The sequence below is a fragment of the Arvicanthis niloticus genome, chromosome 24 (genome assembly GCF_011762505.2).
Source record: "Arvicanthis niloticus isolate mArvNil1 chromosome 24, mArvNil1.pat.X, whole genome shotgun sequence".
Taxonomy (NCBI): Eukaryota; Metazoa; Chordata; class Mammalia; order Rodentia; family Muridae; genus Arvicanthis; species Arvicanthis niloticus.
In genome coordinates, this window is record NC_133432.1 from 1,408,464 (window position 1) to 1,427,549 (window position 19,086).

The window sequence follows — 19,086 nt, forward strand, 5'->3', positions numbered from 1 at the left end:
ATGTGGGGTTAAGCCATGTGAAATCAGACATCAACCATGGGTACTGTGTGTGTAGTGTTTATAATACACTTCTCCCAACTTTTCTGAATGTCTGAGAAATCTGTCTCCATATCATCCATATCTACATAGGTGGATATTAACAGAAAAGTGTTAATACGATGATTCAATGAAATGTCTTAGAAAAAGTTAACTAATGCCCTGAAAGCAACATCATCCACATTGGTAAAACAAAAGATGTATATAACATATCCTTTTTGGACAAAACATAAGTGGTTCAAATTAGCCTTCAAATTAATCTTTGCTCCATGAGCAGGAAGAAAATCCCAACAGGTTCCTGAGGACCACAGTGTTGAGTCTAACCCATAACTCTACTTCAAAGATTAGATTCAACCGCATCTAGACAAGGGAAGGCCCATCAACCCTCCTCCCTCCTGATAGTTCAGCCTCCACATTGACCAGGGCTGGCCTGCTCTGTCCTAATACTTACTCTGGAAACCAGTCCAGGCTTATAAAACCCTCATCAACTAGTGAGAACCTGTCTAAGAAGTACATTCCTCCCATCTGCTCACATTAAGCCTCTTGAAGGCTTCACCTTGTACCAAGAAAGTGTAGCCATAGTTACTAGGAGAGCTGCCCAACTCCTGAGCCACAGAGGAGTGAAGTTGTGTTGTGTTAACTCCACATGTACTCCAGCAAACCAAGAACACAAAGTGTCATAAGGCAGCCACCACAATGGGGAAATAAAGGAGGATATCAAGCAAGATGTTCATGCCTACAATCCCCACAGAGGAAGGAGGGGGAGGGTCAGACAAGGATACTGTGTTCTTATAAGAGATACAATTTAAGGAATACAGATTAGGGGGTCTGAGATGACTCAGTGGGTAAAGGGCTTGCTATATAAGCAGGTATGGAATTCAGATCCCCAGCACCCATGCTACGTGGGTGTAGCAGTCTGCCTATAAACCCAGGCAGACATGGAAGTAAGCCAGCCAATTGGAAAGCTATGGATTCAAGTGAGAGTCCTTGATTCAATGTATTAAAAATAAGATAAAGACACCCAACATCAATCTCTGTTCTAGACAGACAGACAGACAGACACAGATACATGCACACACACACGCACACATACACATACACACCTGAAAACATAGGTGCCCACATATACACGTGCATACATGCATATATACCACAAACACACACACACAGGATGCAGGTTAGACAGCAACTATATCCCTCTCTGAATAAACATCTCATCCTGGTAGGCCTGAAAAATCTGCCCAATCAAGTTCCAGTGAGTTGTAAGATTCATAAAGTATGCTAGCAAAACAGAATACCAAGAACAGAACCTGAGGCTCATAAGAGCCATCAGAACCTTATCTGAAATATGTCATACACAAAATGACCAAGCACAGACTGGAGTTGTAGCTACTTAACTGGCAACTACATAGCTCTAGGTTTGATCCCCACCCCAGAGGAGAATGGGGGAGACTAAGACTAAAACAAACTATGGTTAAAAGCTTAAGTTAATCTTAGAGTAGAAAAGACTCAGAAGACAATGTACAGAATAAAAAAAAAAAACAGATCCAGGGATTTAATAACATAGGCTCAAAATACAGAAACTGAAAATTAGCTTGTCAAAAATACAAAAAGAAATAAGTACCTATTCTTGTGCTACAAAAGTCTTAATACATTTGTCAGTAGTTGATGGCATCAAGATATCAGCCATTAACAGTGAGGATTCTGCAGACTACATCATGTGACTCCAAAGGGCTTCTTTGATGGACATGTAGATAACAGTACACCCACCATTCAGTGCTAGTCCATGACACCTTAAAACATCAACCAGAGTTGGGGATGTATATAGCTCAAGTGAGCAGAGTGCTTGACCAGTAGGCTCAATGCTCTAGGTTCACTCTCCAGAGAAAATAAAATAAAGGAAAGCAAAAGAAACAGAATATAAACTGGTACATTCAAAAGCCACCTTGACAAAATGCAAGTAAGAATCATCTATAAAAGTCTCTTTATATTCCTGCACTTTCTGGATGATGTTAAGGGTAACTTTATGCTGAAATCTCTACGAACAATATGAGAAATATAAATTCCAAACAAGTGTCACTTTTAAAACCAACCAACCAACCAACAAACAGGGTTTCTCTGTGTAGCCCTGGCTGTCCTATAAATTGCTCTGTAGACCAGGTTACCCTCAAACTCAGAGATTAACCTGCCTCTGCCTTCCAAGTGCTGAAATTAAAGACGTGTACCACCACTGCCTGGCTAAGTCTCACTTCTAGACAGATACAAAATCCTAGAAAAGTAACTTTAAGTACACCAAACAGAGCACACAGCAAAAAGAGTATCACACTGGTAAGCACAGTTCACATTAAATGGGCCAATGTAAAAATGCCTTGTATCAAAGCCTACAAGAAAGAGCATACACCAAAAATAAATGAATGAATGAATAAATAAATGCAAGAACTGCTTGTAACAGAAATGCCTATTTAAGTGATATGAACTTCATTCAACTGATAAAGTACCCAAAAAACCTATAGCTCATACCCAATGGTGAAGTAGTCAAACCACCCTCACCCCAGTTATCCTCACAGAGGCAGCAAATGAACTCTGAATGTATCAGGTTACATCCTTGCTTCAGGACCTCTTTAGAGCAACATCCCAGCACTTGGGAGGTTTAAGTAGGAGGGTTAGGAGCTCTAAGTTGTGCTGGCTATACAGCAAGTTCAAGATGAGCCTTGTAGCTATCTAAGACCCTGTCTCAAAAAAATCACACACACGCCACACACACACGAGAGAAAAGAGAGAAATTAATTTAACAAAAAGCATTTCATTTTATATAACGAAAATTTCTTCAAAAGGCCTAAATAAATGGAGAAGCCGGGCGGTGGTGGCGCACGCCTTTAATCCCAGCACTTGGGAAGCAGAGGCAGGCGGATTTCCGAGTTCGAGGCCAGCCTGGTCTTCAGAGTTCCAGGACAGCCAGAGCTACACAGAGAAACCTTGTCTCGAAAAAACAAAATAAATAAATAAATAAATAAATAAATAAATAAATAGAGAAATACATTCTGATAGTACAATAGAAAAACCAACTTCATAGAGAAAGCCATTCTCATAACTTATTAATATAGGTGAAATCAATTCAACATTTCCAACAGTTTATTTATTTATTGAAACATGGACTCAAACCTATGCCGGAAAGAAGAAACCATAAAAGAACCTAGTCAGACATGGATTATCCTAAAGCAACAGGAATCAGGGTGGTGTGATTTCATATGGAAATTGCTACAAACCAGCCAGTAAGCCACAAAAAGAAACACTGTGTAGAAGACGACAGTTTACATCATTGGAGTAGACTATAAAGATGAGAGAGGGCACTGGAAATATAGTTTAGTTGTAGAATGCTTTCCTGGCATAAGGTCCCAAATTCAATTCCCAGCACCAAAAAAAAAAAAAAAAAAAAAAAAAAAACAAGTACGAACAAGACAGCTCAGAGAGTAAAGGGCATATGCCACCAGGCTTAATGACTTGAGTTCAAACCCCAGAACTACATCATAGAAAAACTGGCCACTCCTCCAAGTTATCCTCTGATTTTTCACATGTATGCCATGACAGATAAAAATAAATGTAATTTTTTAAATTAAAGGGTTTTTTTTTTCAGACAATTTAGACTCTGAGTGTTAAAAAGAGTCATCAAAGTATGAAATTGATTAAAAGAACAAGTTGTATGAGGCAAAACATGTTTTATCATTAAGACACATAAACAAATAACCGTAGACTTGTGTAATATGTCTATGTGAACTATGTGAATCTGAAGTGAACTTGCTCTTACCAGGGAAGGGGCAAGAAAGCAAATTTCAAGAACCACCCATGTTATGGAAGAACAGAGATTAAAGACTCTTGTCTTGTTTACATGGTGTTTTCTCACAAGGTCTCATCAATCTCCTCACACAGCTTAGTTCATGGACTGCGTTCCGACATAAGTCACATAGAAAAATTTCACCAACGTCTAAGCATTTGACAATGAAATTGTAACCTTTTTTAGTTCAATTTTTAATACCATCAAGACACAAACTCCAAATATTTTTAAAACATTCAGTAAGAAAATTGTGTATATTGTCTCGATTTTCATTTGAACCCTGTATTGCTTCTTATTTTTGTTAAGAGTTACAGAAGAGGTTGTGGGAAAATAACATTGTGCCCAGTTCTGGGAAATGTTTATAATTTTTATGTAATAAAATGAATGAGAACTTTAAAAAAAAAAAAAAAAAAAAAAGGGTTTTTTTTTTTTTTTTAATCAAACACTATATAGGAAGCCATCCTTATGATCAAAGTACAAAGAATTTGTGTCCCCTGGGGTGAAGAGTCAACAGTTAAGAGCACTTGCAGCTCTTACAGAGAACCAAAGCTTAGTTCCTAGTATCCATGTCAGAAAGCTCCACAGGACTCAATTCCTCTGTAGTCACTAGCACTCATGCACATGTCCACATGCAAACACATATCGACACATAATTAAAAATAATAAAAAATGAGACAAGACTTTATGTCCAGAATACTTAAGGAACTCAGGTAGAAAAAACTCACAGCTAAATGAGCCAAAGACAGACATGAGAAAAACACACCTCACTGTCAAAGAACTGCTCCTCCAAGCCACTAGGGGGCCCTATCATCACCACTGGTTCAAAGGCTAATGCCAATACAGCATGTGGTTTGGCACAGCCAACTGTACGATTCTACAGACCAACCATGTGCCACCACTAACAAAGTAGAGCCATTTGTGTACAAACACTGTAGAACAAGGGAGTACCGATAGCAGCACTGCTGGAATAAACAAGTAACTGATGACATGTTTATATGTGAAACAGTGTAGAGTTTAAAAGTGCTAACAGCAATAACCAACCATCTGAATCAAACTACTGGGCAGAACCACTGGACAGGAAGAAAAAGACACATCTTACAACGCCATTGTCAAGGAATTCTGCTTTAGGCTCAAACAAGTAGCTAGGAAGACTCACAGAGGCGAGAAAGGAGAATTCAGGAAGTGATCCATAAAAAGTCTAGGTCAGCTATGATCACTAAGACAGAAGTAACTTAATACCAGAGATCTGATCCCTTGAACTTGGCAGCACAATGTTCCATGGACTGTTGTCATTTGCATCCAACATTACTTTCAAATCTTCCTGTGTGACTGTTTAATGTTTAATGCAAGTATTTTTAGTAAGATAGTAACAACCTACCTTCTTTGGCCAGATTAGTAAGTTCTGTGTGGTGGTCTACAAGTCCTTCGTGTGCTTCCTCCTCTTCGATAGTCTCTTCTTCATCTTCCACTAAAATAATTATCAGAGGTCAGGCTCATACAAAACTTCACTTGAGCTCAACACTGCTAATACTATTAGACTTCAAAACTGTTCTACAGCTAGTAAAGAACCTGAATGTAAATACCTTAATTTTTCAGGTTGATTCTGAAAACCATTGTTAAACAAGAAACAAATGGGAAATGTTTTCTCTTTCCTGTCAGCCTGCCATCCACAATCTGGTTCTTTCAACATACAATGGACCTCACTAGCTCAGAATGCTGGTTAACTTCTCACCCACTAGAGAACCACCACAGAGAGACTTACTTCCCATGTTGCATGCTTTCTAGGAACTCATCACTGCCTACTATAGACAAGGGACACAACCCACACCAACTCACACTCTCAGCCCTAACCCTGGACCCTGCCCCTCTCCTACCACAAAAGTCAGAACTCTTGCAAAGAACTCTTCAGCATCCTCCAAACACAACTCTTCATTACTAGGCAATCTTAAGAGGTGACAGGGCTGGCTAGAGAAGCTACACCCTCTCACATCGGCAGTGTTCTTCATCTGTCTTCTTCTTGTCCATACTATTCGATGAACTTTCCCTTCTCAAACACACACACATATGCACGTAGATTCATACATGTGCACATGCACACACACTACCACATCCCCAAATTCCTCAGTTCTTCACTACAAACCCTCTAGCACCCATCAAAGTTGACAAGGCATTAGATTCCACATCCCTGGGCCCAGGACACATCTAGTCCTAAACACAAAAAGCATGGTTCGACCTTACAAGACAAGCCAGACCTGTCCTGGAATTTCTTTCTGCCATTTTTCCTGCATGTAACTAAGTAGATGGCTTAGGAGAAAGAATAGTAAACAGGTGTGATGGCTAGGCTGATGTCCCAACTGGAGGACAGCTTTGGGCTATGTAAGGTAACAACATTACCACATGCCTATCAGGCAAAGCACTTACTACTGCTTCTTCTTGCTTTTCCTAAATTAACCCACTACCTAACAAGGGGATGCCCACAAATCAACCAAACAGTCACATCTATATTCTACAAAGGAAGTCATCTAAAGTCTCTATACAAGGTTGGATGCTTTCCAGTCCCTTTTCAGTCATCCCATCCACTGCTAGCTGCACTGGTAAACATACCCTAGCCTTCCAACATCAACAGGTAGGCAGGGAAAGAAAGGCAAAAACACAGCCCAGATCCTTCCAAGAGGACATCTGCTTGGCTGGAGGTACCAGAATTGTGCTTGTCTTCTATGTTCTGCCAGCTTCAGTGCCAGCAGTCAGAGCTGTGAGAGTAGCTAAAAGAAGGGACAAATGCTAAGGCAGGAGCATACATAACAAACAAGGGCTTTTTGAAGAACACCAAGTTGCTATGTCAACGCAGGGCTATGGAATCCAAAGTCCCAGCTCCAGTGGGCCACTATGACTCATTGATTTATCTTTTGGAGTGAAACTTAATCCTGACAGTTACTATACTAATCATATGGCCAAACCCTCCCAAACAATAATCAACCCATAGTAAAACCTCTAACTTTCAAACTCTGGAAGTTTACACATTCCCAGTCTAGCCAGTAAAGTTACAGTGCAGCTGAGACCCCTGGGGACTCACTAATATAGCACATGCTGTATCACACACTGTCATGTGTTTCCTCTAACTCTATTCTTGCTTCCTTCCCCTGTTCCTACAACCAGGAGCCAGTACACATTTGTTTGCAAATAGGTCAGACAACCACGGACACAGTCTGATCTCACACTCACACTGGCATTACATCTATGTTCTACTCTGAACCCAGTGCCAACACTGTAACAGGACAGGGGCTTCTCCCGAAGAGCCCAGCATAGGAACTGTGGTGGGCACATCTACCCCAATGTACTAAGGGGTCTTTAGGACAGGATCAGACCTGGCCCTGAATCATCTTTGTGCACCCCTAAGGATTTCCTTGGTTTTCAGAGAATCACAAAATAAGATACTAAAAAATTGTTACAGAAACACCCCAAGTCCTCTAAGATACCAAAAGTTACCCTTTTTACACAAACATTCCAAGATAAATACAAAGATTAAACTTTCTAACCAACTGAAATTAACAGTCCATGGTCAAAGTCAGCATAGCCATATACTAAGAAAATACAGACTGCACATTTTGCTTGTGATCTCAAGGCTCTAATAAAGCATCAAGAGAGTAGAGAACAGACCTTCATCATCAGTTAAAGATGTGCTAGCTTTTCTTTTCCTTCCAGATATTCCTAGATCCTGAAAGAGAATAAAAGTCATGTGAGATGTAGCAACACAGAATCAATGTCAAGGCACAGGTGTCTATTAGCAGATGACCAATGGAGAGCATCAAGGCACCTGTGGGCAATCACAGCACCATGGAGCAGAGTGAGGATGCAGACCTTAATCACTGTGTTCAAACACATTCTCTCAACTAGCAAGTACAGCTGTTAAGTGACACACTGTATCATCATCATCTCCTCCTCCTCTTCTTCCTCCTCCATCTTCTTCTTCCTCTTCCTCCTTTTCCTCCATCCCCTTCCCCCTTTTCCTCCCCCTCTTTCTTCATTTTATGTTCTTTTAGTTTATCAAGACAGGGTTTCTCTGTGTTGCACTGGCTGTCCTGGAACTAAGTATACCAGACTGACCTCAACCTCACAGAGAGATCCACCTGCCTCTGCCACCAGCATGATGGGATTAAAGGTGTGCACCACCCAGTGCCACACCATTTTCAAAGCACATGGATTTCATAGATTAGTAACTTCTCCAGGTAATACAAGATCACTATGTGTCAGAGCAGAAAAGAACCTGTACTTACCAAATAGTGTTCTGGTGATGTATCAAATCCCTTTAATCTGGACTCTTTCCCTAAAAAGACAACAAATAAAGTATTTTCACCAAAGCTATAGCAAGATGTTTTTTAACTTGGCAAGTACTGTCTACTTATACAAGCTGAGTCCTAAGGCTGTTAACACTCAAGGACAGGAAGTACAAGTTCCACCTTCTCCCCCTGTAGAATAAACTCAGCCTCATTCCTTTCAGTAACCCAGGTTAGCTGTTTTCATCTTATGGCTTTTTTTTTTTTTTTTTTTTTTTTAAACACTTATTGGCGGGTTGTTGTTTATTTGATTATTGGACTCAGAGTCTCACTGACTGAGTTCAGGCTGGCTTCAAATTCACAAACCCCTGCCTCTAATTGCCAAGTACTAGGATTCAGATTTGTGCCTCATTGCGAAGCTCTCTTTACAGTGCCTACTTCTCATTTTACAGTTCTATAACTTTAGTCTCTCAGCTGCTCCCTCACCAATAATATGAGAGGTATGAGGCATCCTGGAACATTCTAAAGACTAGAGAATGCAGTGAATGCCACTGGTGTTAGTATAAATATTCAGTAAGTAGGGGAGCAACTACTGCAGAAATATCTCAGTAGAGCAAAGGCACTGCACCAGCCCAATCCCCAAAGGGCCCTATACATGACAGATGAGTCAACTGGTTTGTTTACTGACCAGAAACAAGACCTAAATTCTGAAAGCATTCAGAGTTGACCAACTTTGGAGTACTGGCACATACCATGACATGACAAAAGAGCTGAGATTTAAAAAAAAAAAAAAAAAGATTGTTGCTGGGCCTGGTGGTGCACACCTTTTAATTCCAGAGCTCTCGTGCTGAAGGCCAATCTTAGCTATGTACTGAGTTTCAGGTGTACAAGACTTATGGAGTGAGATCCTATCCTCCCCCTTCATATGTGTATTTGTGTGTGTGTGTGTGTGTGTGTGTGTGTGATCACAAAATAAAACATTTAAGCAGAACAAATGCATGCACATGCTCTCCCTGACCAATGAGCTCTCTAGCCAAAACCACGAAGCTGCGTAAAACATAATCTGAAAAATTCAAAGCCTGTGTGTATGTGTCCTGGAAGAGAAATACAAGGCCTTACAAATGCTAGGAGGTACTCTTATTAAGTACTGTCTTTAAAAGCCTCACAAAATGGTTCAAAAAAGCACCTACCATCAACCTGATAGTCTAAGGCCAATCCCCAGAACCCATATAACAGAAGAACCAAGTTGTATTTAGAACTCCACGACACATGGTGGCACACATTCACCCATACACCTCATACAATATACAATAAGTAAACCTGCAAAAACATTTTTAAAAAATCATAGCTGGAACAGTAAGATCAGAAGAAGGTTCAAGACCCATACCACCAAGCTTTGACTGCCTGAGTTTGATCCCTAGAACCCACACGATAGAAGGAAAGAACCATTTCCACAAAGTTGCCCTCTGACCTTCACACATGCCATGATGCACACAATTATCTTTCCCCTACCCCCACACCAAATAAATAAATGTAATATAAAAACAGTTTTAACATTATACCTCTTCTGGAAACTTTCTGTAAATTTAAGGCTTTTTTCCTTCTCTCTTCTAATTCTACTTGTAGTTTTATTTCCACAACCTAAATACAAAAAAAAAAAAAAAAACAAAAGAATAAATAAGGAAGTCATTAAGGATGCAAACTTTACAATTCTGCACATAAAACATTAAACGGCTAGTCAACCTCACTCACAACACTGAAGGAGAAAATTCAGTTTGGTGCTCTAAGTTTATCCTGCTCAAATCCTACTAGATAGTAAAAATTTGAAAGTTCTTAAAAGAGAGAAAGAATATGTAGATGGGAACAGATATCCTGAAAAAGACTACCTCTGATGCCCACAGTACACCAAGAACTACCTGACAGGCCTTCACTACATTATCACCTCAAAGCTGTGGCTTCTGAGGGTACAAAGGTAAGCAAAGAGGTCAGACTGGAATCATCCTAAGCCTTGCAGAAGGCTAAGTAAGCACAAGGCCCCTGCTGCACATGCACCAACGCTGGAGCTGCTGAGGCTCTGTTCCCTAGCACACAGTCTCTCTCACAGCTGCCGAGGCTCTGTTCCCTAGCACACAGTCTCACAGCTGCCGAGGCTCTGTACCCTAGCACACAGTCTCACAGCTGCCGAGGCTCTGTTCCCTAGCACACAGTCTCACAGTTTGGAAACATTAATTTTTTTTTTTAAAGATCCCACTGAATTCTAGCATTTACCTGTTCAATATTTGACCAAAAATATTCTATTTCTCTGGCAGTGGTGGCAGCAATGCGCCTCAGTCTGCTCTGTTCTTCCTTTTTCCCTCTTTCTTCACGAAGCTTCTTTTCCTCATGATGCCGGGCTACAGTTCTGACAAGCTGGCAAAGGAAAGTTCAACAATTTGTTGTACTCAGGCTGCTAAGAGGGGTCAGCAAGTAAAGTACTTGGTACCAAGCCCGATGACTTGAGTTTGATTCCCTAAGAACCATAAGGATTGGAAGGAGAGAGCCAACAAACTCCCAAAAGTTGTTCCCTGACTTCCACATACATAGGCACACACAGAGAGGTAAAAATAAAAACTTAAAAATAAATTGTTGTACTCTACAGGATGCCAGGAAAAAAGAAGATAGAAAAAAGTTAGGATTTCTCAGCCTAGCTGGGCAGTAGTGGCCCCTCGACTTTAATCCCAACTTTCAGACAGATGGTGAGAGTATGAGGCCACCTTGTCTACAGAGTGTGTTCCAAGATACACAGCCAGAGATACACAGTGAAACCCTACATGGAACGAAAAAAAAAGATTTCTCAGCTTAGAGTTACATGAGGCAGGAGGCTGGGGTGGAAGGATTACAAGTTCAAGGCCAGTGTGGTCCACAGAGAGAAACATAAATAAAGCCACATATAATTCACTGTCAGGTATATCCTCCTAGGTTCCCAGGTGTGCAAGATAAAAACACAGCTTCAGGCAAATAAATACTTTCTATTTTTTCTTTTTGCTTGACTTTTCTAGAAAGTTATCGTACTATTTATTTCTCTCAGATATGAAACACTATATATGGTACTCCAAACCTTCTTTTCCTATTTCACATTTCATTGCATGAATGCAGCTAAATGTCTTAAGTTTTTATGTACAGAAATTGTTGGGTTAAGATAACTCACATCTTCCCCTAAGTATAATGATATTTATGTACTTATTTTTGAGATAGGGTTTTGCTGACATTTTAAAAATTCTTTTTATATTTATTTTCTTTTTTACTACGGCATGTGTGCATTCATGCATACATGCATGCAGGTAAGGGCATGTGAGTGTTTGTGTCCTAAAATATCTAACATTTCATGAATCTGAGTGTCATTCTTATACAGGGACCATACAAATCTTCTCTGTATTTAATATACGAACTGCTGAAGCACCCACTGACTTTTTAAAAGATGTATTCATTTTTATGTGTTTGAGTATTTTGCCTGCCTAAGGAGACAAGAAGATATCAGCTTTTCTGGGAGCAGAATTACAAATGGTTATGAGCAACCATGGGGGTGGGCACGGTAGTCAAAATCAGAGCCCTCTGAAAGGGCAACCAGTACTTTTAATAGATGAGCTATCTTACCAGCCCCCAAACTGACATTTTTAAAGTTTTCTTTTTTGTTGTTAAGATATGTATATTTTTGTTGTTGTTGTTGGCAGGGTCCTATGAAGCCCAGACTGGTCTCGAATGTACTATGAGCCAAAGATTATTTTGAATTTCTTACCCTCTTACAAGTGTTATAATAGATTACACATGTGTATTCCTACACCTGTTGTATAGTGCTGACGATCAAATCCAGGGCTTCCAGTATGCTAGGCAAACACTCTGCCAAGTGAACTACATCTCAGATAGAAGATCTTACTTTTATTTATTTTTAGGAAACAAAGTATTCCTATATAGCTCTGGCTGTCCTGGAACTCACAGTGTAGACCAGCCTGGGTCTTTTGTTTTGTTTTCTATTTTTTTGTTTATGTTTGTTTTTGGTTTTGGTTTGGTTTTTTTGACCAGCCTGGGTCTTGTTTGTTTGTTTGTTGAGACAGGGTTTCTTTGTATAGCCCTGGCTGTCCTGAAACTCACTCTGTAGACCAGCCTCGAACTCAGAAATCTGCCTGCCTCTGCCTCCTGAGTGCTGGCATGCGCCACCACTACTCGGCCAAGCCTGGGTCTTAACTCACTGAGTACTACCTGCCTCTGCCTCCCCAAAACAGGGATTAAAGTCACAATCCACCATCTCTGGCTTAAGATTTTAATTTTTAAACATGTATTTGCATATTTTGCCTGAATGCAGATATGTGCACCATGTATATACCTGCAGAGCCAGAAGAGAAAGTCAGATCGCCTGGAACTTGAATTATAGATGGTTATGAGTTCCCATGTGAATGCTCTTAACCACTGAACCGTCTCTCCAGACCAAGCTATTAGTCTGTGGGAATACTCTAAATTCCTGGCAGTCACAGCTCCACAAAGTAGGACAACTGAAGATAAGAACTGACTCAGTACTGAGCACATGCCTTAAGTCATGGTCTACCTCATCTGATATAGAAAAGCCATAATGACACCATAATGCACTAGTCTCTCACCAGTCCTCTCATGGCTTAGCTCTCCTTGGAGATGGCATCTGTCTCTCCTAGTCCCAGTGAGAAGGAAGAGTAGCTGTAGGCTTACCGTGCAGAGCTGGCCCAACACTAAGGACTATGGATTCTGTGCTGCTCTTCAGCCAGTTCTTGCCTGCCCAGCCTAGCGTCCACATGCCCAGTCTCCAAGCTCTCAGCACTGGTCCATGTGTCCAACCCACTGCTCACACATCCACTTCATTAGCTATATATCCATCCTATCTAGGTTTGCGTCCACACATCTAGGACCATACTCCTTTGTAACAAATATTTAAAAGGCTTTGGGCTTTTTTTTTTTTAAACATCTATGGATCTAAGCTGAGACCCTTTGTCTCAAGCTTTCCATCCCTAAGCCAGATAAAGAAAGAGACAAGTTAAAAGATGGAAGTGCATAGGCCAGAGGACAAAGGATCTATCCTAACCTTGAGTACAAGGAAGGTAAAGAGAGAAGCCTGGACATGAAATCAATGGTCCATGATGTGTGATAGGAGACGCAGTTGCCTACATAATGAAAGGATAGCTGAGTCCCACCCAGAGGCCAGAATTTTCCAGAAACCTTATTTTCACTTTTGTAGAGTGAATAGTACCATCTCTCAAGTCTCTATAAGACTTGCCTGCTGTGGGAAAAATAAAACGGAACAAACTCTCCACGAGAACCAGAGACAACTCAGCCACACAGCAGAAGCAGTTGTGAAGGGAAGGGATAAACATATGACCTATCATCCTCGGCCTGGCTCTAACTCCTAGCCTTTACAATCACCTGACCAGCTCTGGGTGCCCTGAAAGAATCTTAATCCTACTTGGCAAGCCAACTGGAAGAAAAAGGAACCCAATCTCTCCACTAGTACTGCAGCAGGAGGCTGTGTCTGCTCTGGCACTAAGGACTCCGTCTCAGTCAGTTACCAACTTTCTCCATACTCATTAGAATTCAAAAGTCTTCAGGGAACGGGGCAAGAGTCTAATTCACTGCTACTCACAGCAATTTAAATCCCAACTATTCCAACAGATGCCCATGTTTCAAACTTACCTTCTTAGCAGCAGCCAACTTCCACCTCCGCTCTTGGGCAAAGTCTGTGGCCATCCACTGCATCTCTTCCAGCAGATAGTCCCAGTGAGATTTCGGGCGCGGGGCCTCTTGAAGCTTTGGCAGCCGCCTTAGAGACCACAAGCCTTCCTTCCTTAAATCTGCTATTCGCTGATGGATCTGGTTTTCCTGTAAGAAGCATGGATGTGGGTGGCAAGGGTCAGCATGTAATTAAATGTACTCTGCTAAACCTTAATGTGTGAAAGGCTCAGGAACTGAAAGAGCGAGACTCAAGGAGGCCACGGTTTGACATAAGTGTGCACATAGTCAGGAGGCTGCCTCTACAAGAACACAACAGAAAGTCAGACTCTCCCAGACACCTTCAGGAAACCAAGCAGTAGTGATCCTGCTGTCTGTAAAGAACAAGACAAAACGACCCAAGTCTAACTTGGCGGTAAAGCAACCATCTAGCATCCCAAGCACCAGTAAAAAAGAAAAAAAAAAAATGTCAGAATGAAACTAAAAGAACCAAAGTTACCAAAGAAAGTATGAAGAAGAGAAACAACTATGGCAGAATTCACTTCAAAATGAGCAAGAAGTAGAAGAATCAATGAAGACTCACTACAGAGCTCAAACCAAACCAGATAATAAACACTGAGTTTATACCAAGCTAATGTAATGTATGCTTCTTTTAAATCCTTTGAGAAAGTTGCAACAAAACAGTCAGCCAACAAAACCTAAGTACCAGGTACCAAGTACTGAGCAGCAACTGCCTCTTGAGGAGGATGCTCTAGTCTGTCACTCCTGCCTGAGTCCTACCCTTTAGCCATGAATGGAAGGAAATCAGCCTACCATGGTCAGATTCACCACAAGGCAAAGACATCCATGAGTCTAACAGAAAAGGCTGCATTATTTGGTCCCAGTCATGGTTTCTAATGATAATAAACCAAGTGTTTAGTTTTAAACTATCACAACCTTAAAATAATGAAATGTATGTCACGAACCAGAATATTAGTGAGTCCCAGCTGTGTTATACAATGACATACGTCCTTATTTTGTTCAGCTATTCTCTTGGCCAGGTTGGGAGTACGATTTCCCAAACCCAGAAACTAAAGGCTAGCCTAGGAAATAAGGAGGTCCCCAAATCAAACAAACACGCTCCATATTTGCCTATGTACACTTACCAGTGTTATTTGTTCTGCCAGCTTATCCTGAGAACCATCCTGGGATGAGGCTGCATTCTGAGCAGGACTCTGTGGCTTAGGGGGAGCTGATACTGCCACCCCTGGAGACCGAGAAGTAATGGGAGACAGAGCCTTGTTGGTAGCAGAAGAGGGTCTGTTCACTGGTGAAGAACGAGCAGGCGAGGGTCCTGGACCTGAGCCACTCACAGGTACAAGGGATGAGGAAGAGGAGGAAGTGGGCAGAGACCGCTGGCAGGGCTGGGCAGAGTCCAAGGGGGGCCTGGTCGATGCCACTGTCTAGTGGGCAGAAGACAAGTGAATCAGGGTCAGGACAAGGGTTCTACAGGTTCAGAGTGACCAAATTCCAGAGAGCTCAGCCAGCACAGGGCAGCATAGTCAGTGCCTTCCTCTCCATGGCAACATATACACATAAAATTAATCCCAACACAAACCACAACTCAGAACCACAAGAGAGATGGTGTCCAAAGATTAAATTGCTGTTCTACACAGAACCGAACAAAAGCTCCATTATAAATTGTACTTTTGTGGTATATTATCTCAGAGCTCATAAAAGCTTTTCCTTTTCTTCAGCTTTTTCCCCCTCTTTTAAAAAGTAATTTGTTTGTTTTCTTTTCCCTTAAAGCAAACCAAACAAAACAAAATAAAAAATAACAAAACAAAACTCCCTTGATTATACAGCCTAAGTAGGCCTTGAATTCTTCCTGAGTCAGTCTTCTGGGACATGGGATTACAGGTATACAACATCATGTGCAGTTTGGTTTTTTTTTATCCCTAGCATTTTTTGGAAGATGTTGTTTTCTTGTAATGCTTTTTGAGACTTAATTGGGAAGTTTTAGTTTTAATTTTTAGGTTAAGTCTAATTTGTTTAATAAGTTGAATTAAAGGTATATAAGGAAAGGCAGTTGCTTTGACCATGAAGTCTCAAGACAAGAAAGCTGTAAGAGGCCATATGACTGAGCACTAGCCTGTCTTTCATTCATCTCCCTCTGCTCAATGATTGCATATACAATGTGACCAGACAATGCACACTCCTGTTGCCATGGCTTCCCCATCATAAAGTACCCTCAAACCATGAGACAGAGTCCCTTCACCCTTTAACTTAAAGCAAAACAAAAGCTGCACAAGACTGTTTTTGTTTTAGCTGTAGAAAAAAAATGAATAATGAACTGCTAAACTAGACTTTATTTTTTATTATATTTTTATGTAACAACATCCAAGTGTCAGCTGAGCTTATTGTTTTTATGTATCTTTTTTAAAGATAAGAGCTCAATATTGTAGCCCAGGCTGGCCTTGAACTCTCCATTCTCTGCCTCAGCCTCTTGAGTGCCAGGATTACAGGTGAGAGCCACCATGTCCCAGCTTGGCATCTTGCATCTTTTTAACATCCACATATGTCTCTGTGGCAGGAAGGCTGGAGAGGTAGAAAACTTTTCTTACTGTCCAGAAACCACATTCACAAAAGGGGCCTCAACTCCAGCAAGTCTGTGTGGAATTCTCCCAGGAGCCCAGGAAGGAGGCCACTTAGAGATAGGTGAAAGCCAGGAATAGGCTGGCAGGAAGGCCAATCAGGACTGCCAGGACAAGGAAGACTCAGTAGACAAAGTCTCAGGATTTAACAATGACCCCAATGGGTAAGTGTCTACCTCACAGGGCCCAGAAGGAACATATATATGGAAATAAAGTTTTGTGGGAATGTAGCTACCTTTATTTACTCACAAATTGTGATGTTTTCAGGAACAAAGCTGAGGGACTCGCAGAAACAGAATGGCCTGCAAAGCCAAAACTTTCTCCTTAGGCCCTTTACAGAAAAGAGGGGTAAGTCCCAGCCTAACTCGTAAGAATCAAGGGTCTCTCCCACCTCCCACCATACTGGGGATTGACCCTAAGACCTCCTACATTCTAGGCAAACAGTCTACTCAGCTTCCTTTTTACTTTTTGCAATGGGGTCTGTAAGTTTGCCAACATAGCCTTAAGCTTGCAATTCTCCTGCTTCAACCTCCCATGTAGCTGTTATTTCAGAACTGTGTTATGAGGTCTAAGTAATGGGTTTCTATAGATTTATGGTTTCATTTTATTTTTTAAAAGATTTTATTTATTTATGTGTCTCTGTGTGAGTATGTATATGCACATAAATATAGGTGCCCTTGGAGGTCAGAGAATGTTAGAAGCCATGGAACTGGTCTTTCACATTGTAAACCATCCAACATAGATGGTGTAAGCTGACCTCACTCAGGTCCTCTCTGCTCTTAATCACTGAACCACCTCTCCATCCCTGTACAGTTTCCTAAAAGGCATCTATCATAGCTGATCCTTTTAACAACAAAGGCAGAAAATAAAGATAAGAAAACCCACTGCTGCACTAAGGCAGTACTGTGACTCCAAGAGAAAAAAGATCACTCTCATGAAAGCCACAGGGAGCCAGGTGAAGTGGTACACACTTTTACTCCCAGCACTTAGGAGGCAGAGGCAAGTGAGTCTCTGTGAGTTCAGGTATACACAGAAAATCCTCTTTAGGGAGAGAGGGAAAAAAGGAAGGAGAAAAAGGGAAAGAAGAGAAGGCCACCAGCCAGCCATGAAGACAGAATTTACTGGCCCTGGGGGAACCACTATCCTCCCTTAACCAAGTCTGAAGGAAGCTTGCATACCTGCCTGCCTCAAAGTTCTAGAATAACCCAAGAGCTACACAGAGCCCTACCACTTAGCCAATGACATGGCAAGATTGTAATCTTGTGGCCTGAACTTCTCAGAAAATGGGAATAGCAATTCCACTTCACAGAATTGCTAAGCAGAAAAACTAATGCCAATGAACTCGTTACCACAGCTCATGGACATGGTCAGTACAGACTGTTCTTCCCTATCTGTTCCCATGTGTTTTAAATCCTTACTATATATCATAACTAGAATTTAAAGGTCTTCTGAGTAGCTCCCTTATTAATATGAGGAAGTGAGAGCAAAGGGGACCAGCACTGACTGCCATCTATGCTCTACAGCTGGTGTGCCAACACTGCGCGATCTCACTGGACTCCAGAAACTGGGGTAAGTACTCACAAACCCACATAGGTGTAAAATCAGTGAGGAGGAGCAGCATGCTCAACACTACAACAGGCACAGTGCTGTCCACACTGGTGGAATTCATAGTATTGAAAAAAAAAGAAAAGGTAAGCAGCAAAGGAGGAAGCCTAGCTAATGGTGAAAAACCTGCTTTACCCCTGAACAAAAGCTAGAGTCAACACTGAATTGTCACTTCATCTCTTTGAGTCAGTCCCACAACTTTTAAGACTGGTAAAATTGTTCACCATCTAAGAGTTCCCAAAAGAGCAAATGGGGTGACGAATACAACGCTCTCTGAATAGCATGTAACTCAACAGGTCGAGGCTTTCTCTACTAACAGCAACAATAATAATGGTTTTCTATTACTTTAATGATTGTTATTACAAAGCCAAATAAAATTAATTTGCAACTGCTACAATAACCAACTGTGCTAAGAGGGCAGGTAAAGCTGCTTCCAGGAATGTTCAGGTTCAGCGCAGACCACCCTACCAAATACCTAGACAGCAAGCCAAGCCACCTTTGCAGACTGTTTCCTCTTTTCTTCTGCACCTCACTAGTAAAACAGCCAATGTCCACAGAGTACCTGGGTCTGGGAGGAAAGCTGAGAGGTCTGCATCTGCGCCTTCCCGGGCATCGGAACATGTAGGGCCGGCTGGGCAGGCTGTGAAGAAGGAGCAGGGAGCTGGCTGGGCAGGGGGGCAGGGATAGGGGCATTTAGCTGTTGAGTCTTCACTGGGATTTGGAGTTGAGTTGAAGCCTCCACCATCTGTGACTGCTGTGAAAACTGTAAGGTGGAAGGGAGGGCTGTGGTTGGTACACTGGCCGGAGGCAGCCTCGCAGGGAGCTGTGGTGGTGGGGTATGCAAGCTGGCGGCGTTTTGCACAGGAGGCCCTGTGGAAGGGTCGTACTGCTGCTGACTCTGCTTCTGTCCAGTGAGCTGTGTGGCCTGAGGAGTTGGGGGCATCCCTCCTGCAAAATAAGAAAGAGCCCAAAGCACTGA

The 19,086-nt window shown here is 41.6% G+C and overlaps 1 protein-coding gene and 1 pseudogene across 16 annotated transcripts in view; both read right to left on the reverse strand.

Annotated features, from left to right (window-relative positions):
* Ep400 (E1A binding protein p400) overlaps positions 1 to 19,086 on the reverse strand; it is a 109,486-nt gene that overhangs the window by 59,046 nt on the left and 31,354 nt on the right. For all 16 annotated transcript variants that reach the window (XR_013106952.1, XM_076922357.1, XM_076922363.1 and 13 more), the window contains 8 exons: positions 18,670 to 19,055; positions 15,015 to 15,311; positions 13,834 to 14,019; positions 10,411 to 10,551; positions 9,705 to 9,783; positions 8,143 to 8,192; positions 7,526 to 7,583; positions 5,247 to 5,336 (listed from right to left, as the gene is read on the reverse strand). Coding sequence is in view for 15 of the 16 variants with exons in the window: in XM_076922357.1 (XP_076778472.1) it covers positions 5,247 to 5,336; positions 7,526 to 7,583; positions 8,143 to 8,192; positions 9,705 to 9,783; positions 10,411 to 10,551; positions 13,834 to 14,019; positions 15,015 to 15,311; positions 18,670 to 19,055 (1,287 nt within the window). In the remaining variant the exon portion in view is untranslated. The remainder of the gene's footprint in view (positions 1 to 5,246; positions 5,337 to 7,525; positions 7,584 to 8,142; positions 8,193 to 9,704; positions 9,784 to 10,410; positions 10,552 to 13,833; positions 14,020 to 15,014; positions 15,312 to 18,669; positions 19,056 to 19,086) is intronic.
* Positions 11,489 to 11,581, reverse strand: LOC143438280 (U6 spliceosomal RNA; annotated as a pseudogene).